Below are 25,479 nucleotides of genomic sequence, written 5' to 3' on the forward strand. Positions count from 1 at the left end.
GGCTGATATCGATTTGCTTCCCAAAGCGTCGAAATGGGAACGCGTCGACGCGTGCTCGGCGTCGGCGATTCGGAGAAACTGGATGCCGCCAGGATACCGAAGATAACCGACACTCTTACCGCACAAAATCGCGGCCATCTGGTCTGTTTGTCTGGCAGAATTATTAGGTCTCTATTTTGTGCTGTGTCCTGTAGGTCTGCTGTCTACTATGCATGTCTTATCTATAGCATTTCCATTGACATGCTCCTTCTGGCACCGTAAAGCTCTAATTACCCCAGTGAAACTAGTCGCGAATGAAGTATTTTGTATGTTCATTTCGTAGACAGCTGCAAGACGGTGAGGTTTGATACTAAATGGCCGCTATTTCCCGCTGCCGAATGACGTCGGGAAGCACGTGAAGTCATTGCAGTATACCAATTACTTCTTCCCTCTCACCTTTTCACATTCATTTCCTCTATACACAGAGCCTGAAGCATTCAATCACAGCCATGCTTTCCTCGACACTTCGTTCTCTCTCACAACGGGGCCCTGCGGTGGCCCGCAGCTTTAGCTCCACCTCCGCAGCTCATGCAGCCGAGGTCAAATCACTTGGTGTGATCGGTGCCGGCCAGATGGTGAGTATGATGCTATTTAGAGACCGGATATATGCCTAATACAATTCTAGGGTCTTGGGATTGCTCTTGTTGCTGCACAAAAGGCACAGGTCCCCGTCACTCTCGTCGATACCTCCCAGGCATCATTGGATAAGGGTCTCAAGTTTGCTGGTACGCCGAGCTCCACCAGTCGCTATTATCACCAGAATTTCTAACACAAAATTGGACTCCAGATAAGCTTCTTGAAAAGGATGTCGCTAAGCAGCGCATGACTCGTGAGGCTGCAGATGCAGCCCGTGGACTTCTGATACCCACTCTCAAAATGGACGACCTCTCCTCCGTGGACTTCGTCATTGAGGCGGTCCCTGAGATCGTGGATTTGAAGACGAAAATCTTCACCAATTTGGCTCAGATCGCCCCAAAGCATGCCATCCTCGCCACGAACACCTCCTCAATCTCTATCACCAAGATTGCCGCTGCGACGAGTGCGGATCCTACCAATCTGCAGGCTTCGTCCCGAGTGATCTCCACTCACTTCATGAACCCTGTCCCAATCCAGAAGGGTGTGGAGATTATTCGTGGTCTGCAGACCTCCCAGGAAACAATGGACACTGCCATAGCCTTTGTCCAGCGCATGGGCAAGGTCGCATCTGTGTCTGCCGACTCACCTGGTTTCCTGGCCAACCGTATCCTCATGCCCTATATCAACGAGGCAATTATCTGTCTTGAGACTGGTGTCGGTGGCCGGGAAGATATCGATAACATCATGAAGACCGGCACCAATGTCCCTATGGGACCATTGACCTTGGCTGACTTCATCGGCCTAGACACCTGTCTCGCAATCATGAATGTCCTGCACCAGGAGACCGGTGACAGCAAGTATAGATCTGCCGGTCTCTTGCGCCGGATGGTGGATGCCGGCTGGCTGGGCAAGAAGACTGGAAAGGGATTCTACGACTACTAAGTGTCGTTGTATGTGGGAGGACAATCATTCCAAGCACGATACCCCTCCTGTGACTTATTCTCATAGAATTCAAATTACAAAGTTGATCTGCTCCAAACTCTTGCCCGATGCCCCAACACAATTACTATTAAGTATCCTCTGGCCAGTCTAAATTATCCAGCGCATTAACCAGTATATGAACATCGACATCCTCCTCTGCACCAATCACATCTTCCTGTCGGGCACGAATATCGACACAACTGCAAGTCCTCCAACGACTACCGCAAAGGTAACTGAGTTGGTCAGCAAACAGCCTTAACCACGATCCCTCCAAACCAACTCTTGGAAAGATAAACAGGGACATGAACCTACCAAAACTCCGTCTTACATCTGCAGACAATATGAGCACACCCCTGGTCAATCTCAACTATGGCATGGCACCCCAAACACCGCTGCCAATTTTCTCTCTTCGCCAAGTCCAAAACAGACTGAAGATTAGGGTCATACGAACAGTCCCTGGGATCATGCATAACGTCTCGACACTCCGGACAGATCTTTGTCTTGCAGTAAGGACAAAGCATATGATTCAGGCGACTGATCTGGTGCTTGGGGTTGATCCATCGTGCGCATTTCGGTTCGGGGCAGTATAGGCGCTCGGAGGGTGGGATTGCATACTCGTCAAGTCGGGAGGTATAAAGTTTCCTGTTTCGAGAGCCTAGGACTGTGGTGACTAATTTTTGCGGAATCTCTGATCCGCAGCATTTCACTGGAAATAGTTCTTGGTCGTCCAGGGCAGTCAATGCCATTTGTCGGAGGCATATTCTGCAGAGTGTATGTCCACATGGGACTGTCAGTATTTCGGCGGCTGGGATTCTCTTCCAACAGGATGCGCATCTAGAAAGATTCAGCATTCTTGGGTTTTGGTTGCTTTTTTTTTCCATATATTAACCCTTGATCTTCTTCGGAACATTTGGTGATTCTCTTGAGGAATCGGCCCAGGCAGCTTGTAAGCATTTGGACGAATGTGAATTCGGTAAATATTTTGAAAGGCGTGGAATAATTTTGACAGCAATTATCTCTGGTTGGGACTTGAAGAGGTGATAATTTGTTGAAAATAACAGCCAAGAATGTAAGAGAGCTGGGCGGCTCCTTATAAGAAACCGCAGATCAGAATGGCCTCATCTCTAAGGTTCAGCCTTGGGTACCGTCGGTGGTAAACCAAGGATGAGCGAAAACTGTTCCTTTGTGTTGTTTTTACGTTGCGAAGGTAGTCCTGTTAAGCGCTGGACGACTGCTGCTACATTTGGGAGTATTGTCATAGTTTGGCAATGTATGAAGAAGGCTCTATAGAAGGCCGTCTGGTAATTGAAATCTACCTACTTTTGTTTACTCTAGTTCTCGGACGAAGCAAAAATTCCTTCTCTGGCCAAGGAAACACACGGGGGGTACATCCTTGGGACAACAAACCCTTTTATAGCAAAGTTTGAGAAGCTTAACTTCACCCAGCCCTAATCGAGACAAGAGCGACAAATTCTTCCGTCATTCCAACGAGATGCTCTGGCCATTTGAAGATATACTGTGGGTTTTATTGAATTCTTTGCAATCATATTGACCAAACACCAACATTGAAAACTAGGGTATCACTAATGCTACAGATGCTGTCGATTTTGGCCACCGTAAACTCCTTCCCAAATCTTCCGCTGTAATTGACATTTTAGACAAGACCGGCGAACCGTCGACCAGCCCATCCAGATCCATGTTCTTGGTATTCTTGGCGGGAAATGGCTACTCTGCTAAGTTCCTCCCTGTTCGTGGCGAAGCGGCAGGCTCCAAGCCAGGTTGAGTGGATAGGGCTAGTAAAAGGTGTTAATGCTTGATGCAAGCTTGTAAGGGACCGATGATAACTCACTCATTAGCCCGGCGCACTCTCACCACACATTCGGCAGATGCAATTTGCCGCAACTCAGTCTGACTGCAAAATATAGTTCGTTAATTAAGTTGAATGTGGTTAGACTTCCAGAAACTTACAGTCTGTTCATGAAGCCTGGGATCAGGGCATTCCCGCCAACTACCATCACATTCGCCAGGAATGCAGAATGCAAGCCGGTGGGAAGGGCCGACAAGCTTTGGAGGATTATTTCGGGGATGCCGGCTGACTTCATCCCGATATCACTCGGGGTGAACAGGATCTCTGGCACAGCAAAACGTTCATTGCCCAGCACGAGCACATCCTCTGATAATACCTCAGCGCTGAGACCAGAGAGAGCACCCTTCTTCTTCTTGACCTGCATAAGAGGATCATGCGGTCTGCTGAACCCCTTTCGGTTCGCATTGGGGTCAGGAAGCACATAGTCCAGCACAATCCCATCTTCAGAACTGGCCTGGTGCTTCCGCCCTGCTTTCCACGTTCGTTCCAAATCCCCGGAAAAGTCATTGCTCACGTAGCAGACAGCTTCTTTGACTTCGTTCATGATGTATGATTCATCCACCATGTTGTATTGGCGCATTGACACAATCTCCTTCAAATAGTTTGTCAAGTGCTTTCCTCCAAGATCGAGTCTGCGCACACCACGTTGCAAAGCTTGACCTTTGTAGACCGGAGTCACTGTCGTGTGCGAATAGCCAGAATCGACCACCAATAAGCAGTCTGCGGGAAGAGGAGTTGAGTCGGGTGATGTTGTAAGAGGGTCGCCGAAGAGAGAATGAATTTCGTTCCACGCATTGAGGGTCGGGCCTGAGAAGCTTCAAGTTAGTCCAAGAGTTCAGACATTCTCAAATGGCTATAGCATCTAACCTATGCACCTGACATATCCTCCGAATCCCCATTCCTCCATAACCATCTCGTCCGAATGCCGTTGTAAGATGGGCAGGGCATTGGGCGCTTCAGTGAGCACGAGGGTAGTATTCTCGGGGTCGGCGACGTGAGTGTTCTTATTCCGAGCCGTCGTCTTCTCATCAAAGAACGATTGGTCCCAGATCTCTCTTTCCGCTTCCCAGTTGGAAACATATCCCTTCTCTAACGGACGTCGGAACATGGCTTCATTCCAGTCGGTCACTGTTGATAGCTGAGAGCCGATGACGATTTTATTGTTACGCGTCTTGACGAGGGTATTTGGGATCGAGGTACAGGTGGAGACGCTTTCTTCGGGGGAGAGATCAGAAGCGTAGCCCGCTTTGATCATGTATGCGCCATTGTCGATGACGAAGGTCTTGCCGGGTAGGTGCCGTGAGAATTCTGTGGACTTGGCGGGTGTAGCAGACGCCTTCGGAGCAGCACGAGCTTTGGACGTCCCCATGATCGCGGGTTGTTTGTAAAAGAGCTTGGGACTGCGCGAAGCTCGGATCGATGCAATGATGAGCTGTTTGTCTTGTTTGATCTTGAAAATATATGCTTAGGTAATCTTATTCTCTGAGCTCCCCAGGGCTATTGCTGTCCAACCCAATACCGTAAACTCCTATTTATGTATCAGTCCTAGTAGCTAGCTTGCTATGCTCCATTCAGACTTAGTATATAGTAATATGGGCACTGGGGTGGGATTCTGTGGCTTTGATGTTGAATTTATACAACGCTGCTTGCGCGTGACTATGAAGCCTGTCTGTGAGACTCTATCTATTTACTACATCTGAGGTAGCAAATTATTACAGTTTCTTCTCTTTCTTTTAACGGCCATTCAACAGAAGTATATGAATACCATGGTAGGTGGTGGGAGTAATAGTATACTACCGGAGAGCTTATTACTGCAATAATTCGGCCAGTATTGAGTCAATCCAAGTCAAAATCACAGCATATACTAGCCTGGCTACTATAATTCAGAAGAATTAATTATATCAAATAGAGATACCATTTACCAACTGCAATATACAAACAAAAACACAGGTGATCCTACGGAGCCCTAATCAGCCCCGCGGTCAACGTTATCAAACCCAACCCAAAAATTTTCCCCGACTAACTAACCCCTCCAAAGAAAGCCACCAGTGGCAGGTCCACGACAACTCACAATGTCACAACTATCCATCGTGCTCAACACAACCCTCACCCTCATCGGGCAATTCCAAACAGCTCTCACAACCCAACCGACCGCCGCAGCAACCGAAGCCGCCACGCAAGATGTCGAAGCCCTGCCCCTCCTAACGGCCTCGTCGAGCGCGCTCAAAGCTCAAGTCACAAGGCTTTCTTTGCTTACTATTACCTCTCCATTCACACATTCAGCTATCTGCACTGTGCTCCGTGATCTCAATGAGTCCGTCCTGCCGTCCATCGTTACCGCTGCCCTCCTTGTTACACCAGCGCAACACACCAAGGCGTTCAACTCGGAAGTTGTTGTTCTGGTTAAGACCACTCTGACTGAACTGCTTAACCTTGTGTCAGAGGTCAAGCGCGTTGGACAGAAGAAGGATCAGCAGAAGAAGGATAATGGGAAAGAGAACGATCTGAGCAAGGCTGAGAAGGACGTCGTTACCCTTGCTACAGGTCGCGTCTGGGATGCATGCGATACCGTAACTGATGTCGCGAACAAGGGCGTGGTTGGATTCGTCATGCGCCGCGTCGAGCAATGGAGGGATCTTGTTCGCGATGCCGTTGAAGAAATCGAAGACTGGGACCCCGAGGAAGATGGAGATGAGTTTTTCGATGAGCTTTTAGGCGATGATGGGAAGGAGGACATAGACGACGAGGACTCCGATGATGGCGATGACGATTACGAAGAAACAGCCGCCCTGCAGGAGCACAAGAAGTCTACTATCCGGTTCCTCAAGCCTGTTGCCCAGGTCTACCCTGCTATCATCAACAACCGTCTCAAGAACGTCGGAAATGCGCCTCTTTCCGCGCCGTCTGGCGTCAAGAATTTGGAGTCATTAATGTTGAACCTACAAGCTATTCCCGACCACGTCGATGAGGCGGCTGGTGCGTTATACGAGGCCGATTTCAATAAGTCCGGTCAGTACCTGCAAAAAACGAGGAAGTGTGCTACGAAAGCAGTGGACTTGGTTATGTCACCTTGGGTTGCCTCTGGTTCTGATGATGCACCAGCAGACAAGTTCACCACTTGGTCAAAGACATGGCTTAAGGTTATTGATGAAATTAGCAAGCCAATTGATGAGAACTGAATGAGACTCCTGTCACGAATATGTGCAGAATCCGATGATGAGATGAACAAATGCCCGAGAAAAGCATAAACAGAGATTATGTATATGTACATAGAACAAAATGATGAATCTTCATTATACACGCCAATCGAAGTAATGGCTTGAGCGGTCCTTGTTTCCTAGAGCTCCTCTTCGTTGGCTTCGTCTTTTTCCCATTCGGGGAGCTCACTCAGTGGAACGCGGTCTCGCAAAAATTCCAAGACTGAATCTGTGCCCTTGGCCACCACCTGCCACCTAGGCACTCGGAACTTGTTGCCGGCTACCTCGAAGCGTCGTAAGGCGGATCCCTTACCCCAGTTCTTAGGAGAGCGCTCAGCACCCAGCAGGCCGATCTTTGGAGGAAGCGAATCAATGTCGTTGTTGCTAACATCCAAAACCTGCAGCCCTTGCACCGCCTCAAAAGTTAAGGAATCGAACTGGTTATCAGAGGCAATGAAAGTCTTTAGCTCGGGGTAAGTCTGTCGGATTTGAGGCAAAGGTCCCTTCAGACGATTATGAGAAATGTCCAAGAACGTCAGAGATGGAGCGATCAGGTTGGCCAACAAAAGTTCCAGCGACGTCAATCTGGTCGCATTCAAGTTCAAAGACTGCAGCTTAGGCAGCTCAAGCGGAGAAGACAAAAAGTCGGTCCCGAAGGGATTGTTCGAGAGATCAAGCTCAACGATACCCTCAGCAAGCATTGCAAGTGCCGGTGTTGGGAAGCAGGGTATCTCGTTGTGTTGCAAGTAGAGGCAGCGAATATCCTGGGAAGGAAGCATCTCTAGCTGATCCACCTTGAGGTCTGTCATCTCGGAATAAGACCGGTCAAGAGTACCGCCGGACTTGAGCTGCCAATTAACATCCAGTGCAGGGATTTCCGGCGCCAGAGTGAACTGAGTGGCTACTGAGCCTTCGTCGTCTGTGTCCTGAGGGTCGGGCTCACAGCGGCTTCGCATGTCACGTTTGATGTCTTCAGTGTCCATGGTAAGGAATCTCCGCTCACGGAAGGGATTGTTGGCGACGCGGAAGGATGTGAGGCTGTCCATGTAACCCATCTTCTCATCCAAACGCGAGAGATCATTTCCAGTGAAGTCAGCCTTCTTGATATTTTTGAGCTCCGCAAATCCTTGTGGAAGCTCTGAAATTTTGTTCTCCTCCGCAGAGAGCGTTAACAGCGACTGCCATGTAGATATGCAGGGGAGATGCGTGATGCGGTTGACACCAATCAACAGAGTATGTAAATTAGGCAGATCAAGCGTGTCACTCGCCGCGAAGACCACGACAACATTGTTGGCAATGTTCAGGGACTGCAAGGTCTCGAAACGGTCCACTGAGGCTGGGACCAGGGTACCTTCCAACTTGTTCTTTTGCGCATTGATGGTCTTCAGGGGAAGTTTACTTAGCAACTCAAATGGCAAAGAGGTCAACTTATTCTCGCTGACATCCAATGTCCTCAATGAACTTAGCCCAACCAGTGCCTCGGAGAGGTTGGTGAGATTGTTTCCGCGGAGGTCTAAAGAATCCAATTGGTGAAGACCACCAAAGACTGTCGCCAATTGTCCCTCGAGCTTGTTATTTGCCAATTTTAAATCTGTCAGAGACGGTAACTCGGTGAGAATCTGAATATTATCCATGTCCAACATGTTGTTCGATAGGTTGAGAGTGCGTAGATTTTTCATGCGGCGGAGACCCATCGGAAGTGACTTTAGTATATTGCCATGAAGATCCAATGTCTCAAGTCCACCGAATTGAAGTCCCCGGTCGTCACTGTCTGGGTCGAAGTCTTCAGGGTTGATGTCTGGGAAGACATCATCTGAAATATGTTCTAGTTCATTGTCCGCAGCGATGAATTTGACGAGATCAACATTTTCGAACCAGTTTGCGGCGCTTTCTGGATCGTAGTCGTACATTGTCAGCACTTCCCTTGGAATTTCTGTCAAAGACATTGCCGCGATGTTCAGTTGGCCGGTAGAGCGTCCTGTCTGAACTCGTTTTGTTATGGCCAATCGGTTGTCGCCCTTGGGCAGCTGATTGAACGGGTCCTCATCATCAGCACCTCCCCATGAATCGGCAAGTGGAGGAGCCTGTGATTTCTCTGCTTGTAGTTCTTCCTTCTTTTCTCCAGCTGCCATTGCTTTACGTGCAGCCTTCGCCTTTGCAATGGTTTCACGCAACGTACTTGACGATTTCGAGGCTTTTCTCGCTTCAGATTCTGCTTGCTGCTCAGGGGATAGCTCATCCTGAACGTTGGAGGCAGCAGACACATATCTTGACCCCGTGGAGGGAGATCGCATAGAAGCCGGTTGCTCTGAGTGGGGTTTTCGTGTTTTCCTCACTTGAAGTGGTTTTTGTGAAGGGCCCATATTGGTTTGAGTAAGCTTTGTGGTAATCTTGCTGGGTGAAGGCCGGACGAGTGAGGGCTTTGTAGTATCCTTGTTCCCAATGGATCTTTGGGATAACTTCTTTTTAAGTGGTGACTTTACATCGGAATTGGCCTCATCTCCAGGTGCGAGGTTTTGTCTACTCGATGGCGCCTTCAGCCTTGATGGGCTTTTAACTTCTTCCGAGCCATGCGCTGGGGACAGAGAAGCAATAGACATGCGAGGCTTCGAGGGAAGTCGTAGTTGTGAAACAGGCTGGGTATACAGCTCGCTGGTGCTTGGCGCACCTGATGAAGCTCGAGATGGCGATCTTGAGTAGCTGGACACATTGGACGGAGCCCGAGATGGCGAGCGTATTGGGCTGGCGCCATTGAAAAAGCTGGACTGTCTTCTTACTGATGCCGGGGAAGGTGGGATTTGTGATAGCGTCTCAAGTGTCCGCTCAGACAGAGATGGACGTACTTCACGCCGACCACGGTCTTCCTGTGTTGATGCGATTGATGCAGTATCATCATCGCCGGTGATCGGGGTCATTTCCTCCGGAGTTTGAATCTCATCTGCCCCGCCTTGCGTTTCATCTTGTATTTGTGGAGCTGGAATCGTTTCTGTTCGAGCTTTGGGCGGGGATGAATAGCGTGTGGCCTGTTTCTTCACAAGTGTGTCATATGAAGGTCTTCGTAGCCGTCTTTCGTCTAAACCGGGGTCGGCTCGTAGTCTATCTCGGGAGGGGGAAGGCTTGATGGATTTGGAGGCAGTGGCCGAGGGTAGTGGCAGCCTTGAAGTCAATCGAGGAATTCCGCTTGCTGGCCGTGGTATACCACTGGGAGGGGGAGCTGTTGTCTTGTGTTGTCCTTCCATCTCGACCGACGTATTGTTGGGTTTTTGGTCAGGGAGAAAGCCGCAAGTAGACGAGATCCGCTCATGTCCGAACGGGACAAAGAACGTGAGAGCTGAAACCAAGCGAATCGGCAAATTTGCGCTTGTCTTGACACAAAGAATGGAGATCTCAGAAATGTGGAAGTGGATTGTTTACATTTCACGATCCCGCGATAGCAGCCTCAGGCACCATTTTCCGATCTGTCAGCGATCTATATAGAATGGGCTGGAGCGTTTGGTCCCTTCACCAGTTCCACAAATAAGAGCATATATTTGCAGCTTTTCTTTATTTGGCTCTGGTCTTTGATCTGTACCTTCACCTTTTACTGATACTTATTTCCTCAAAAAAAGGACCTAGCAGTACTGTACCATGTGTCCAAATATTTCCGATCCCTACTACATATCACATTTCGCGTGTCAAACTCTTTATATAACGCATGGTCATATATGTCCTACCATTCGGCATGCTTTCATATGAGATATTGAAATCTCACTAATTGTAGTCCGCTTCGTACTTTGAGGGCTTGATATATACTTTATCTCTCGATCATATGTTTTTTTGTCTGTGTGATTAAACATAATCTCGACTTGCGTACTAAGCGTCTTTGTTTCCTTCTACCATGAATCGTACATAATCTGTTCAATCTTTCTACGTCGTGGTTTCCATACAAGCCTGATCTCAAGTTACCTCAACCTGACTCTACATATAAATCACTTGAAATGATGAAGAAAAGTCGGAGATTGCGAAACTCAATAGAATTTAGATCTCGAACAAAGCATCATTGCTTAGTGAGTTTACACCGACTGAGAATATTCTTTTCTTTTGTGTGAACGGGCATTTACGGATAGTGAAACGATGATCAGGTCAATTCTTGGCCACGAGCAGCACCTGATGAGGTTGAAAACCAGAAGCAGGGGCAGCAACTCTTGATCGGATATGTCCCCTCGCGAAAGTTTCCCTGCACTTCCTACGTTCTTGCCTTGAATACGTAATTATTCTCCTCTTCGAGATATGTTCTCGATAGGAAGCTAGATTCTCACATGAATAATTATTTTAAGTGTATAAAATTCCACATAAACTTACTGTTCGAAACCGGCACTTGAAGTCTTGATCCACTATGTTTTCCATATTATAAGACAGTCTCCCATACTGAATGACATTGAAATGGAACAAGTTGCTGGCTTTGAGCTTTGAGGTCGATTTTTTCAGTAACATACAACTTTGCATAAAAGCTTTAGCCGCTAGGGCTGTTATACCGGAAACGATTTCTTGAAAAGAATTGTACTGTACATCTTATAGAGGTTGAAGAGTTTGGAAACCGTCTTTTAGGCTAGCAAAAGTGTTAGCGAAGGGATCCCTCACGGTGGAATGGTTCTTAAGATGTTGATGTCCACAGATTTCAGAGCGTGTCGTCACCCTATAAAGGATTTGTATCTATGCAGCCAAGTCTGTTTAGACTAGCTTCTTTTGTCAAAGATATGGCTGAAATAGTATCCAAACTTTGAGTGGCCCTTGAATGGCCCGTATAAAAATATAGTACTATATGTACTAGGCGTTGTCGCTTAATGAATGCATTATAACATGATAAATAGCGATGAGAGAGAGTCTTCAACTGCATGGAACCTATGATATATCCCAGTTTTGGCAGTATGATTGACTTGCTAGAGAGATGATTTACTAACGATTTGATCTTATTGCCAAAACTGCTGATCATCAATGCTTTGTACAGAATGTTGTCCAAGGTCTTCGAAAGAGTAGAAATCTGATACGTTTGGATGGAATTATAAAGCCTGAAAAGCAGCAAAAAAATATCTCCCAAAGAAAATAGATAAGAAACAGATATAAGCTTATAATTCGTGTAGGATATAGATGATATCACATCGGTTGCCTACCCAACCCCCCAGCGCTTGGCCGGTTGCGGGTGTTTACTTGCCCTGAGCGTCCCGTGATCGCCAGTCTAGCCCAAATAAGTTTGGTAATTCCAGATCCAGGGCTCTGATTGGTTAATATTCTTAGATAATTGGCCGGGCTGGGACAGGGGCTAACCCAAAGCGGGCACCTTCAGACTCCCCGTTCCCAGCCTCCCAGCCCCCCTCAATACTGCGAGCTGGAGTAACCTCTCTTCCTCTTAAGCTCCCTTATTCTAGGATTCTCCCTTCGTTCACCTCCTTGTCATTGTTCTTCAATACTCATTCTTGTGGCCCCTTACACTCCCGATCTCGGTAGTTTCGAATTTTGGTTCCTCAGGCAACGTAGCTGGTCTGAGCATCTGTGTGATTGACACTATTGAGGCTTGACTACCAAGTCTCTGGTATGTATTGGCTCTTGGATTATGCTTCGTTGATAGATGCTGATAAGGATAACAGCGTGAGGATCCATTCCCCGCTTAAACCTGATCTTATCGATATATCAACATCACTCCACATTCATCATGTCTCAACCCAACTCACAAAGTACTCTGGATGCACCGGTCGAGATCGTGCCTTCAACCCCAGTCCGTCGGGCCACTTTGTCACCTTCGCCAGATCTCACCGGCATGGCCAAGCGTCCATCATCTCAGTCAGATAAGAAGTTCCTGTCGCCCCCGCCTTTGTCGTCATCAGACATGACTCCTCCACCCTCGACTCAGATTCCGGGTGCCCCGCTTCGATCTCGCTCACACTCTCGCTCTTTGAGTCCTTCGTTAGTCACGCCGGCCGGCCTGGACAAGTCTTTGTGCGATGCCTATGGTGCTTCCGAGAACCTGCCTACAGCAGAGGAAATTGATCGTGCCGGCGAAGCTCAATTGCGTATCATTGCCAAGGATCTTCTAGCTATCGCCCAGGAATCGCGCATGTCTGCTCTACACTTCAAGTTGCAGAACAGCCTAGTATCATTTGCAAGTAACGAAGCGGTCAAGCGCGCCGAAGTTGAGCACCAACTCGCCAAGCGCGAAGTTGAAATCCTGCAGAGCGCCGAATACCGCGGTCGCTCGCACCCTGCGGAGCTTGCCACACCCAGACCCTCCCAGTCTATGGTGAATACTGACTACCTCGCCGCTCTGCAGCGGTCGCAGGAACTAGAGAAGCTCAACACTGTTCTGGGCAGCAGGCTTCGGAAGGCGAAGCGTGCGATTGAAGATGTCACAGCCGAGTCCTTGGAGCTCAGGGATCAGAACAATATGCTGAAGAGACGCATCGGGGATAACCGCAAGCACTTCTCTCAGATCTTCAACTATGGCAGCATGTCACCAGGCATGCAGAATGAGCTCCACGGCATTTGCCACGGCGAACACACCGATGGCCTTGCTGCTCTTCTCTATGCCGACAAAATCACCAACCAAACACATGCTTACGGCGGTCACTCTGTCACCTCCGTTCCTGTCACCCCGAACCACCCCAAGAGCCAATACCTATCGCCCAGAGGACCTCCAAGAGACGATCATTATGACAGCGACAGCACTGTCTCCCTCTCTGCCTCTGAAGCCGCGGAAGACGGACTTGACGCTCCACAGCTTCACATGCGCTCCGCTGTTCCCAAGAGCAGCACCTTGCTTCAGACCAAGCTGTTTGGTCAAGTGAAGAAGCCTAATGTGGAGCGATCTCGCGCTGGAAAGCGCAAGGCAGGCTCCGAGATGACTGGGACTACTTCTAAGAAGTCCAGGGCCGGTGACGGTGTTGGCTTGGGCATCAACGCCTAAGTCTATATCCTGTGGCTGCACGACAAGTCGTGTTGCCGATTTTGATATGATTCATGACCTAGCGCTGTTTTGCTTGTTACGACTTTGGGAAAGACTCACGATTCATGATGACATGCCGTATACGGTGTTGTTAACCTAGCGACTGGGATTTGTTTTTATGTTGAGAGGCCATGTGACAAATCCATGGTCCTCAACTGGCGTTATTAAGTTGGATGTGCTTTGGGGTTATTGGTGCCTGTCTACTCTGTACCTGGCCTTCGTAGGCGTGGAATGGAATGAAGACGTTGCAGAGGCCATATGGCTCTTGCATCTATAAATGGCGAATGAAATGGAATGGTATGACCATGTACGATAGGACTAGGGTCTTTCGGGCCAATTGACGAATTATAAAGATTGAAATGAACTAGAAATTTTTCCGTAGAATTAAATCGAAATCCAAAATTTCATTCTAATCTCATGTTCTTCTTGACAGTTTGAACATATCAAAATAAAAAAATCACCAATTAAAATCCCAAGTCGGTAACTCTGGCAGATTACCAAATCGGGTAAGGTTAGGGCTCGCTAAGCGAGGCGGTGAGCCAGTCAGCGGGCGGCCACACGAAAAATGGGAACTTCATTTTCTGCCGTGAAGGGAGATTCGACCAGCAACCCTCGACGACCACCACCCGGCTCGATCCCCATCCGTCAACATGGTGCGTTACCCTCCTCTGCTTGGAAGATACAATGAAGGAATCGACCTGTGCGATTAATTGGAATCCGCGAATCGAAATCCGGGCTCGAATCTCGAAAGAATGTTGACTGACCGATTGTGTGTGGGATATATAGGCGATCAAGCACAACAACCAAATCCAGAAGAACCGTGAGTGATCCCGCCTTGTGTCTATCTGTGTGATCGCTTTGAAACGACCGACATGGATTTGGAATTGAAGGAATGGTGTGATTAACAATTTGATTAGACTTCCACAAGGACTGGCAGCGTCGTGTCCGTGTGCACTTCGACCAGGTACGACTACCCAACCTCCCGACAAGAAGATTTTTCTCCCGAACGATATCGCAAACCGTCTCGCATCGAGGAAAAAATTTTCAGCGCAGGAATGAACTTGGTTGACTAACTTGGATTATAGCCCGGCCGGAAGCACCGTAGACGTGAGGCCCGCATCGCTAAGGCGGCTGCTGTTGCTCCCCGTCCGGTTGACAAGCTGCGTCCCGTTGTCCGATGCCCCACCGTCAAGTACAACCGCCGTGTCCGTGCCGGTCGTGGTTTCACCCTCGCTGAGCTCAAGGTATATTGGAAATCCGCCACTTCGACAAGCGTCACGGATCAAATGAGAAACAGTCCATGCTAACCAGTGCTTTCTTTCGACATACAGGAGGCTGGCATTCCCAAGAAGCTTGCCCGCACCGTTGGTATCTCCGTCGACCACCGCCGTACCAACTACTCCAAGGAGTCCCTGACTGCCAACGTCGCCCGCCTTGCTGACTACAAGGCCCGCCTGATCCTCTTCCCCCGTAAGAGCGGTCAGTTCAAGAAGCTCGACTCCTCCGCCGAGGAGGTCAAGGCCGTCAAGGAGACCGTCGCCAAGGGCGAGCGTGAGGGCATCGCCACCCGCGTCGAGGCCACCTTCCCCATCACCAACCCCTCCCCCGCCGAGGCCATCACCGAGGTTAAGCGTGACTCCCTCCCCAAGGGTGAGGAGGCTGCCTACCGCCGTCTCCGTGAGGCCCGCGCCGAGGCCCGCTACCGCGGCATGCGCGAGAAGCGTGCTAAGGCCAAGGCTGATGACGAGGCTGCCGCCAAGAAATAAATGTGTTAATTCCCTGCTCGTGCTGATGATGATGATCGGGTCGGTTTTCGAATCGGGGATTAGTGTACCTGTGGCATGGCGTGGCGCCTCTTCCTTGATTCCCTCTCTCCCTCCCTCACTTTTTACTCCTTTTTGTCTCTAAAAGAACTCGGAAGATCTCTCGAAATTCAAAACCGCCCCAATTTTCTTCAATTTGCCTTGTACGTATTGTACATCTGCTTCGCTGTGTAAACCATAGTTATGACGCTGTGTGGCTTTTATGGGCATAGGCATCTAGCATATGCTGCCGTTTTAGTTTCGTAGTTCTGTGGAGGGCGAGTGAGAGCAGTCAGACATGGATTTGAGGATGCCTTCGCATTTGCCATTATTCCAAAAGTACATGTACATACTTCTATGAATTCACAAAATTTGTCATCGGCAAACATTCACAAGTGGATTACATTAAACTCTGAACTATGCTGGGGTATCTTCAAATAACTACGCTAAAAATTCAACGGGATATCAAAGACCCCCAAACAACGCACCGAGAGCACCTTCAGAGGCTCTCAATACAGAATCCACGCCACTCGTGGCCAGATCACCACTCCCACGAAGCAACGCATGGAACAACTTCTTGATCTCTTGGTCGATCTTTCGATCTGCACCCGCCAATGAGACACTAATCTCAGGTCGAAGTTGTGGCTCTCCAGTCCAATCATCCAGACTTAAGGTAATGGACAATAGCACACGAGGACCCGAGCCTGCTGACTTGGGTTTGATGGCCATTGTACTCCGGTTTAGATGAGGAACTAGTCGGCGTAGCTCTGACATGTTGAGAACTCCGTTCTCATTTTCCGGCAACGGGTCTTTGTTACCACGCAGACCCTGGTTGCTGTATTTGTGATCGATGTGTGCCCACAGCCGAGCTCGCGTAACTGAGCACTCCCAGTATCGGTTGATGCCCCAGCAGAGGGTGGACACGTCCAACTTTAAAAGGGGATTGTCTAGGCGTGTATCAATCCATTGGCGGAGAGCCTCGGGCGTTTTCCTTTTCTTGCTGTCACTGCTAGTTGGAACGGACACGGACACCACAGTTTGGGTCTCTGGGTTCGTCTCGTAGACTACCGTCGCATTGTAGATATTCGACGGGAATGGAGACGGGGCGGAGAAGGTCAGAGTGTGTGTTTCTGATGGCTCTTCTCTACGTGAGGATCGATTTGTGCGGGATTTGAGACTCAGTGGTGCAAATACTGTTAGGTATGGTAGTGCCTTTGAGGATTCTTGTAGAGCGAATGGATTTGTTGGCAGTGATGTCTGTTGTTTAGGTTGAGGTATATTCGAGGAGAATGGAAGTAGAGTGGCGAGAATAGAAGATATTGGCTTTGGGGCTATGCGAGGAACCGGTAGGCTCTCGAGGTTCGCCTCTTCTGATGTGAGCAATGACCTGAAGAGAGTTAGCAGTTTTTATGACATTGCCATCATGTCAACTTACAGGAGTCTATCTAGTCCTCTGTCGCCTTTCAGGTTATCTTCGGACTCAATTTTTCTTGCCCATCTTTCCAGTTCGTCAACCTCGTCTTTAAGTCGTTGCAATTCTGCAGCACTTGTCTTGCGCGACTTGTATTTTTCTTGCGCAGCTACAGACAGTTCCGGATGGAAACTTGTTTCTGACTCTGTAGGAGTGATGGATCGATACTTGACTGCTTTCAAAGGGCTTTCATCCAACGGCATTGTATCTCGTCGTCTCATCCGTTTCTCCTGTCGCAAGCTGGGGCTGCTGCTCATCATCCCTCTAGGCCGATCTGGAGCCTTTTCCAGCCCGAGTTGAGTTGGGGTGGGAGGAAGGTCAGGTTCAAGCATATCCTCGCCCATCATTGGGCCATGATCGCCCATGTCCGTATCTGCTTCTTGTGTAGCGTCGTCTAACTCCATTGCCAATTGGCCTTCGGGTGTGTTTGAGTCGGGGACCTTCGACCGTGGAATTGGAGACCCGAACATGAAATCTCCAGGAATAATATTCTTCAAACTTCGGCGAGGTGGCTTTGAGAACGCCTGTATGCCACTTGGGCGCCTGTTGGGGGATCCTTCTGGCGCATCGGATGCTCGGGGCCTAGTGAGAGGGCTTGCGGAAGCATTCAACGAAGGTCGAAGGGCTTTGCGATCCCGCAGTCCAAATGTTCGAGAGTCCGTCTGTTCAGGTCCTTTGCTTGAAGCCCTTCGGATGGGAGATCTGCTAAGCGCACGCTCTAACACATCTGGATGCGATCGCGCAAGACTGGCCCTTGTGGGGGATTGGAAGGAGGGTCGGCGTGATGGCCATGATACATTTGGACCTAGGTTTGGAGGTACAGCAGCCCCTGTAGATTCGCTAGTTTTTCGTCGTTTGGCGGGGGAATCCATTTTCGCGTGGGGTGTTCGGTCTCATCTGCAGCGCGCAGATGAAGATAAACAACTGTGTTTGCATTGATTGCAAACACTATGACTTAATCTCCCCTCTACATTTGCACTTCCGAGGTCTTGACCTTCTCCAACTCACCATGGAGTGTCTTTCGACAGGCCTTCGACGCTCGTTGAAGAGATCCAGCTCTCAGTCTCCTTTTTTTTCTCTTGCATCGCGTCCTTCCTTTACCTCATACACACAATATGTCCTGCTTCCGACACCCCGGCGCATGAAATCCCACCAGTCCAATGACAAGTTTGATGCACAAAATACTCCAGTCTCCGTAGAGGAAACTGCCGGTCCTCCTCAGGCCCATCCACTGACAGGATACTACTCTTTAATCCTGAAATCGCCCTCGCCATACGGTGGTCGTGCGAAGACATCGCGACCGACTCCGACCCCGGTTCGGCCCGAAAAAAAACCGACGCCTGCAACGACTGTTGAACCGCAAACCCCTCAAGAAAAGATGGCGATTGTCTTTGGTACACGCCTTGCGGGCCCAGGCCGATCTTCGCGCTACAATCCCGGTGAAGCACCCCCGGAGTCGACTTGGAAAACGGTCAATGGAGTCCCTATTCCTCCTCAGCCCGAGGAACCAGACAATTGCTGCATGAGTGGCTGTGTACACTGTGTCTGGGATGATTTCCGAGATGAAATGGAAGATTGGGCCTCTAGGGTCGCAAAGGCCCAGGCCAAGGGTGGTCCTGAGAAGGGGACAGAAGACATGCGTGCGGCGCCCAGAGCTGAAGTTCGTTCGGCCAGTGGAAGTATGGACGATGATGGTGGCGGCAGTGAAACGAATTGGTCTATGCCGAAGCAAGACGACGATCTGTTTTCCAACATCCCGGTTGGCATCCGCGAGTTCATGAAAACAGAGAAAAGGTTGCGGGTGAAGCACCAGAAGGAGGCAACGCCATGAGCTGCTTATATTCCTTTTGCTTGTTGAGATTTATACCCTGTGTTATACTGTGCTATACTAGATTGGAGCAAATAATATCTGTGGCGGAAGAGCTATAGATGGTATATAGATAGACTTGTACATAGGACCTACATATGATGCTACGAATATATTGCTGTTCCCAATAAATACATTATGTTTGCAAACCTTTTGATTCTGAAATCCTAAGCCCGATTATGATCCTTGGAGTTTGGCACTTCTAATTGTTGATGCCGAACCCTGCAGAGTGCCAAGACCGAAATCTGCGGCGCGGAAGTATCTTTTTTTTGTTTAATCTGTCACTTTGCCAACTCCCTTTTCAACCCAGGCAAAGGCATCGTTGTTTGTCTGTGGTATCGCACTAATTCATTCGGTCTTTTCTGATTTCGCCCGCACTTTTCGAGGCCCCGAAGCCAACCGTTTCCTCTACGCAATGCGCGTTTACCTCCGTACCTGGCCGTGAAATCTCGATCATACACCATGAGCATTGCACCGGGTGGCAGCCTCTATATTCGCAATGTAAATCAAGCGCGCAAGTCTGTTCGAAAGGGGGGTTATACTGGTACTGCCTGTCTGGGATCAAGTCATTTGAGACTTGAGCGATTCTCAGCACGACAAATACAAACGGTCTCCCAAACTTCCACTCTATCTTGGGCCTCGCTGGAATCACTCGTCACTGGGAATCGGTCTGCGCTTGAACTATCCCGGAAAACTCTCGATACTCGCTCGCGTACGAATCTTCTTGTCGCACGCGATCTTTCTGGGACAAATCGATCAAGATCGCAAGCCGCCGCAGTTGCGGTCGAAGAACCCTCAGACAATGGATATTTTACAATTCCACTCGCAAAAAGCGAGAACAAGTCAAACGAAGGAAACAATTCTCTGGCACGGGATAGAATCCCAATGGGCCTCGATGACAGTCAAATGTTGAACATCTTTGTACAAAGAAAATGGCTGAATGGTGGGGATCTTGTTTGGACCCAGGACCGTATAGGATACCACAGATGTACCACTGATGTTTTTTTGCCCAGCAAAACATTTCGGGTTGAGAGTTATTCTAAGCATAAGGTACGTAAGACTTGCTAATCTTGCTCCATTGATCTCGGATGTTTATGTCTAACTTCGAGAAACAGACCGTGGCATCAAGACGGGCAAGGCACCACATAGTGCACTCTTTGAAAGAAGCAGGTGTTTGGCAAGAGCTACTACTCAAAGCAAAGCTACCCGCAGCAAAGCAGGAAAAGCCCGCAGAAGAGAACGAGCCCAGCAATTCAAGACGTATAACCGGACCTGACATCCGAGGTGACCTGTACTTTGCACTTAGCGATGCAAGGGAAGCGTTAGAGTCGGCTCATCTCAAGGTAGCTCAAGAGGTACCTTTCCACCAACGGAGACCCATTAGGACCACCTCCCTGCCAACCAAAATTCGTCGCCCGCCTCTCACCAATGAATTGCGAGCACAGTCCGAGAATCGACTGCGTTTTTCCAGGAAAATGGCGCGAGACTCCAACGATCCGCAGTTCCTGCGCATGACAAGGGACAGGAAGAGGTTACCTGTGAGCTCACAACCTTACGCGCAGTCCGTGGTTGACCTCATTGAAAAAAATGCCTATAGCATTGTTGTTGCAGAGACTGGATCTGGAAAATCGACGCAGATTCCTCAGCTCCTTCTTGATACCGCGATAGACAACTCTGTTGGTGCTGATTGTCAAGTATTGTGTGTTCAGCCACGGCGAATCGCGGCGAAAAGCTTGGCAAGTCGAGTTGCAGCAGAAAGACTCGAGCAAGTTGGTGAAAGTGTTGGTTACATTCTGCGAGACGACTACGTACGCCCATCTCCGGGGGGAAATATCACCTTTTGTACCTCGGGGATTTTGCTAAAGATATTAAGAGATGGGCTTGGTTTCCTAGGAATGTACAGCCATATTATCCTTGACGAAGTCCACGTCCGTGACGCGGCACTGGATCTAGTACTGATGCTCATCAAAACCCGCATTGAAGAACTCAAAAGTACTGGAGCTCGAGTGCCGAAAGTCACTGTCATGAGCGCGACGGTCGATGTCAATCTCTTCTCCTCCTACTTTTCCAACAAGGCACCGGATGGGACACTTGTGCCTGCTCCTCATGTCACAATCCCTGGGCGCACCTTCGAGGTGAAGAAGCACTATCTTGAACATGTGCTTGAAGACATCACTCATTATCTGACGCCGGAGGCTTTATCTGGCCTCATCCAGGTCGCTGATACAAAATTATTTCTGAAGGACCATTTCAAAGCCTTCGGGGATCCAGGAGAAGACGCAACGGAGGAACGTGTTCTACCGCCCGTATCGTCCCTTGACGGCCGAACAGTACCTTCTGGGTCAATATCTGCGGCTGTTCTCTCAGTACTGTCATCGACTCAGACGGGCTCTGTTCTTGTCTTTGTTCCCGGTATGCAACATATTTTCGACGTGGAGAAACACATCACAAAGTTTGGCCGTAACCTGGGATTGGACTTCGACGACAAACATCGGCTCAGAATAGTCAAGCTTCATGCACAGTTGCCAGAGGAACAGCTCGAGCTGCGTCGCGACATGCCTCGCGGTTGTCGAAGAGTCATCATTGCAACTGAAATAGCTGAGGCATCTCTCACCATACCAGACGTGCGATATGTTGTCGATTCTGGCAAGGTAAACCAGACTGGGTTCACCGGTCTCACGGCAACTGAATCATTAGCACCTTGCTGGGTCAGTCAGAACGCTGCATTACAACGGGCAGGGCGTGCAGGAAGAGTTCAGGTTGGAGATTATTATTTCCTTGGACTTCAAAAACGGTTTGATTCCCTTCCAACATCTAGAGCAACAGAGATCAGACGGATGGATATACAGCAGTTATGTTTGCAGGTCAAACGATCGACTCCTGGAATCCCAGGGACCATCTCAGAGCTACTGGATGGACTGCTTGAACCACCAGAGAAATCAGAGGTTGATGCTGCAGTAGCTGCCTTGAAGGATTTGAAAGCGTTGGACGAAAATGAAGAGCTCACCGATCTTGGTCACATTCTAGATGACCTCAATATACACCCGGCTTATGCCAAGATGGCTGTTTTGGGCGTGATCTTTAATTGTTTGGACCCCATGGTGATCTTTGCAGCGCTTAAAAAAAATATGGATTTCTTTGTGCGAGTTACCGACCCTGCGTTGCAGCTCAAGGTAAGAAAATCGCGCCAGGCTTTTGGCGATGGAACAGACAATCCTCGCTATGAATACCTTGAAGCATTCCGAGCCGTTCGAGAGGTGGAGCATAAGAAAGGTCCTCGGGCAGCTGCTCGCTTCGCCTACGACCGATTCATCAACTATGGGCATTTCAAAAGTGCCTTACGAGATACCGAGCGAATCATACAGGCGCTGTGCTTTATTCGAATTACCTCAGAGAAGAACCTGAAAGAGAAGACTGCGAACGGAAGACTTGGCAGCGACTCGATGAACACCAATTCGGGCAGTCTTTCTCTCTTAAAAGCATTGTTGACGCACTGTCTCTCACCTAATTTGGCTGTGAAAAGCTTCGGCCAGTCAACATTCAGGTCCAAACACAAACCAATTATCAAACTCCGACTTTCCAGAACACACGCAGAAGCCCTCAAGAAGAAACAAATTATGACCATCTACAACTACCTATGGTCTGTGCCAGCCACGCCTTCAGTCATGAAAGAACGTTTCAACGTCCGCCCGTTGACGACAGCCCTCTTTGGAGCTCGGTTAGAACAAACAGCCAAGGACGAACTCATTGTGAACGACTGGGCATTATTGAAACCACGAACTGAAATGGATACTGGTCAAACTCTGGAAGAGATAATCCAGCTGCACAAAGTCTTCAATGAGGTTAGTATCACCTCATTGATTTTAATACTTCGGCTGACTTTCGTTATAGGCTCTTGAGACTATCTATGTGACCATGTCTCGCAGGAAACCGCAGTCCATCAAGTCTCAAATCATTTTTTCCAAGTTCCGCGAGCAGCTTGTGCAATCAATGATGACTATCATTGAGACAGATGCTGATAAGCTTCGTCACACACTTCCCGCCGAGTGGAAGGATGAGGGTATCTTTCTTGAGGACCTAGAAGATGAGGAGTTGGGGAATGATAATGAGGATTCCGAAGTGTATTCCAGCGCGGATTCTAGCATGGACAGGGACGACATATAAAGAACATGTACAATAGCACATATACACCATTTTGTATTATACCATAATAATTCTTGCCATTTTCTTGGCCGTTCAGCTGTCCTAGCGCAAGAGCATTACATGAAAAGAAAACATAGTATCTTTGCAGATCGTCTGAGAGCATACAGCAAGCCAGCATTTCCAGCATGAGCTAAATGGATGTCGCTTTAGGACTCACAAAAAATTATGCAAATTCATAAATCGAGGAGATACCGGATTCCCATTGAAGAACCCACCAGCCTATCAGAAGAACCAAATTCTCCGCATAATCAGACGTTGTATACGAGTCTGGTGGCACCGCATACATTAGCTTGGAACACTAGTGTGTCCAATGAGAAATAATGCCCAAATTATGCTACGTGCCGCTCCGCATCTGGAAATCATAAGATTATTGTTCAATGAAGCTTACTCCGATATGACCAGCTATAAGCGTTCGGCTCATTTAAGGTTAAATGAAAGAAGTCTATTGTCAGCCTGCTAATATTTCTTAGAAGCCTCTGGGGGCGCTTTCTCCGATATTTGTCTAGATAGCCAGTTTAGGGCTAAACGGTTTGACGCCCAGACTAGTCTTCATGTCGTCCAAAGCCCGTCATGACGGGGGTTAGAACTTGCAGAGTGCGGGGTCTTCATGGATTTTCATGGATCTTCATAGTGCACGGTCTTTAAGCATAATTCTTAATGTCTTTGCTGCTAGTCACACGAGTATTATGACTGGAGTTCAGTTATAAATATTCCGGACTGAAGAAGTGGGAATTGTATCTACCAGGACTCTGAACTTCAACATTAATCATGGCTCTTCCTGGCTTTTCGGGCATTGCAAGTCCAAGAGATTTATTCTATCTAACTCTGTTTTTGATCGGATTGAGTTTGCCACTGGTAAGTGCAGTCTACTCTGCAGTCATCATGACAGGACCTCAACTAACCAAATATGCCCATACTAGATCACCATCTACTCCATAGGTCTCGTCATATACAATGTCTACTTTCATCCTTTGTCCAAATACCCGGGCCCAAAGTTCATGGCAGCCACTCGTTTACCCTATATGCGAATGATCATGTATGGCCGTTCCCCACAGGAGATCAAGATATTGCATCAGAAATACGGCGAGGTAGTCCGTATCGCTCCCGATGAGCTTTCCTTCATCAATGGCGGTGCTTGGAAGGCCATCTATGGTACTCGTATTGGCCACAGCCAGAAACCGAAGGATCACCGATTCTACGCACCGACCGGCAATGGAGCTGCTAGTATCATTCTCTCCAACGATGCGGATCACTCTCGCTTCCGTCGCTTGTTGTCACATGCATTCTCAGACAGCTCGTTGCGTGAGCAAGAGCCTATCATCAAGGGCTATGTTGACCTTCTAATGCAGCGTCTGCGTGAGAATATTGAATGTGGGAATAATACCGTTGATATCGTTGCCTGGTATAACTTCACGACATTTGATATCATTGGAGATTTGGCTTTCGGTGAGCCATTTGACTGTCTAAAGAATTCGAATTATCATCAGTGGATTTCCATCCTATTTGGCAATATCAAAATGAGCTCTTATTCAAACGTCGCTCGGCGTCTTCCTGGATGGAAGTATATTCTTCCATGGATCACTCCAAAGCATATCATGTCTCAGAAAAGCTCTCATCTGGCATTGACTACGGAAAAAGTCAACAGTCGACTTGGAAAGTCCAATGAGAGACCTGATTTCTTCGCTAATATCCTGAAGCACAACAATACCGAGAAGGGCTTCAGTATCCCGGAGATGATCACCAATGGTAGCACTCTGATCATTGCCGGCTCTGAGACTACCGCGACTCTACTTTCTGGGGTGACATTTCTACTGTTGAGGAACCCTCGCGTGCTTGCAAAGCTCCAGGCTGAAATCAGGTCCGCGTTTGCGACTGAGGAAGAAGTCACTCTTGAGAACTGCAACAAGCTGGAGTACTGCCTTGCCACGCTTACTGAAGCTTTGAGATTATATCCTCCTGTTGCGGCTGGACTACCACGCATTGTTGATGCTCAGGGTGACATGATTGCCGGGAATTGGGTTCCAGGAGGCGTAAGTACAAACGATCTTCCGAATGAAATACAATGGAAAAGCTGACAATTCGACAGACCATCGTCTCCGTCTCTCATCTAGCTGCTAGCCATTCGCCTGTCAACTATACTGATCCAGAGCAGTTCATCCCAGAGCGTCACCTGGGTGATGCTCGCTATGAAAACGACAGCAAACTTGCTATGCAGCCGTTCAGCTTCGGTCCTAGAAACTGTATTGGACGAAAGTAAGCTGCGGTTTCTTTACAACTCAAATTTCTTGTCCTCTTTGGCTAACTCTGCATTTCTCTCTAGCCTTGCATATGTTGAAATGCGCATCATTCTCGCTCGTATGATCTTCAACTTCGACATGGAGCTGGAACAGCCAGGACATAATTGGCTAGAGCAAGATTGTTTCCTTCTCTGGGATAAGCCGTCACTCATGGTAAAGCTGACTCCCAGAGTCTAGTGCAAATACTGCGAAATCCTGGCATG

At 48.6% G+C, this 25,479-nt stretch overlaps 10 protein-coding genes across 10 annotated transcripts; 7 read left to right on the forward strand and 3 right to left on the reverse strand.

Moving 5' to 3' along the window:
- Positions 1-488: 488 nt before the first annotated feature.
- On the forward strand, positions 489-1,557 carry N7508_004432 (3-hydroxyacyl-CoA dehydrogenase family protein; the record flags this gene model as incomplete). The annotated part of the gene is made up of 3 exons (XM_058462498.1): positions 489-614; positions 665-764; positions 827-1,557. The coding sequence occupies 3 exons, from the start codon at positions 489-491 to the stop codon at positions 1,555-1,557; spliced, it is 957 nt and encodes a 318-aa protein (XP_058321123.1).
- Positions 1,558-3,250: 1,693 nt separating this feature from the next.
- On the reverse strand, positions 3,251-4,832 carry arp6 (actin family protein; the record flags this gene model as incomplete). Its single annotated transcript, XM_058462499.1, has 4 exons — positions 3,251-3,389; positions 3,446-3,508; positions 3,565-4,270; positions 4,331-4,832. 4 exons carry the CDS (start codon positions 4,830-4,832, stop codon positions 3,251-3,253), a joined length of 1,410 nt encoding a protein of 469 aa, XP_058321124.1.
- Positions 4,833-5,535: 703 nt separating this feature from the next.
- Positions 5,536-6,642, forward strand: N7508_004434 (uncharacterized protein; the record flags this gene model as incomplete). Its single annotated transcript, XM_058462500.1, has 1 exon — positions 5,536-6,642. The coding sequence occupies one exon, from the start codon at positions 5,536-5,538 to the stop codon at positions 6,640-6,642; it is 1,107 nt and encodes a 368-aa protein (XP_058321125.1).
- Positions 6,643-6,800: 158 nt separating this feature from the next.
- Positions 6,801-9,899, reverse strand: N7508_004435 (uncharacterized protein; the record flags this gene model as incomplete). Its single annotated transcript, XM_058462501.1, has 1 exon — positions 6,801-9,899. One exon carries the CDS (start codon positions 9,897-9,899, stop codon positions 6,801-6,803), a length of 3,099 nt encoding a protein of 1,032 aa, XP_058321126.1.
- A 2,450-nt stretch (positions 9,900-12,349) lies between these two features.
- N7508_004436 (uncharacterized protein) lies at positions 12,350-13,597 on the forward strand (the record flags this gene model as incomplete). Its single annotated transcript, XM_058462502.1, has 1 exon — positions 12,350-13,597. The coding sequence occupies one exon, from the start codon at positions 12,350-12,352 to the stop codon at positions 13,595-13,597; it is 1,248 nt and encodes a 415-aa protein (XP_058321127.1).
- A 689-nt stretch (positions 13,598-14,286) lies between these two features.
- N7508_004437 (60S ribosomal protein eL13) lies at positions 14,287-15,402 on the forward strand (the record flags this gene model as incomplete). The annotated part of the gene is made up of 5 exons (XM_058462503.1): positions 14,287-14,289; positions 14,423-14,456; positions 14,554-14,600; positions 14,722-14,880; positions 14,968-15,402. The coding sequence occupies 5 exons, from the start codon at positions 14,287-14,289 to the stop codon at positions 15,400-15,402; spliced, it is 678 nt and encodes a 225-aa protein (XP_058321128.1).
- A 501-nt stretch (positions 15,403-15,903) lies between these two features.
- On the reverse strand, positions 15,904-17,781 carry N7508_004438 (uncharacterized protein; the record flags this gene model as incomplete). The annotated part of the gene is made up of 2 exons (XM_058462504.1): positions 15,904-16,825; positions 16,874-17,781. The coding sequence occupies 2 exons, from the start codon at positions 17,779-17,781 to the stop codon at positions 15,904-15,906; spliced, it is 1,830 nt and encodes a 609-aa protein (XP_058321129.1).
- A 137-nt stretch (positions 17,782-17,918) lies between these two features.
- Positions 17,919-18,740, forward strand: N7508_004439 (oxidoreductase-like domain-containing protein; the record flags this gene model as incomplete). The annotated part of the gene is made up of 1 exon (XM_058462505.1): positions 17,919-18,740. One exon carries the CDS (start codon positions 17,919-17,921, stop codon positions 18,738-18,740), a length of 822 nt encoding a protein of 273 aa, XP_058321130.1.
- A 1,511-nt stretch (positions 18,741-20,251) lies between these two features.
- On the forward strand, positions 20,252-22,940 carry N7508_004440 (uncharacterized protein; the record flags this gene model as incomplete). Its single annotated transcript, XM_058462506.1, has 2 exons — positions 20,252-22,618; positions 22,668-22,940. The coding sequence occupies 2 exons, from the start codon at positions 20,252-20,254 to the stop codon at positions 22,938-22,940; spliced, it is 2,640 nt and encodes an 879-aa protein (XP_058321131.1).
- Positions 22,941-24,007: 1,067 nt separating this feature from the next.
- Positions 24,008-25,453, forward strand: N7508_004441 (cytochrome P450; the record flags this gene model as incomplete). The annotated part of the gene is made up of 3 exons (XM_058462507.1): positions 24,008-25,009; positions 25,066-25,232; positions 25,300-25,453. 3 exons carry the CDS (start codon positions 24,008-24,010, stop codon positions 25,451-25,453), a joined length of 1,323 nt encoding a protein of 440 aa, XP_058321132.1.
- Between the last annotated feature and the right edge of the window lie 26 nt (positions 25,454-25,479).

Source organism: Penicillium antarcticum, assembly GCF_028974205.1.
Source record: "Penicillium antarcticum strain IBT 31339 chromosome Unknown utg000004l_segment0_segment0, whole genome shotgun sequence".
In the NCBI taxonomy this organism is placed as follows: Eukaryota; Fungi; Ascomycota; class Eurotiomycetes; order Eurotiales; family Aspergillaceae; genus Penicillium; species Penicillium antarcticum.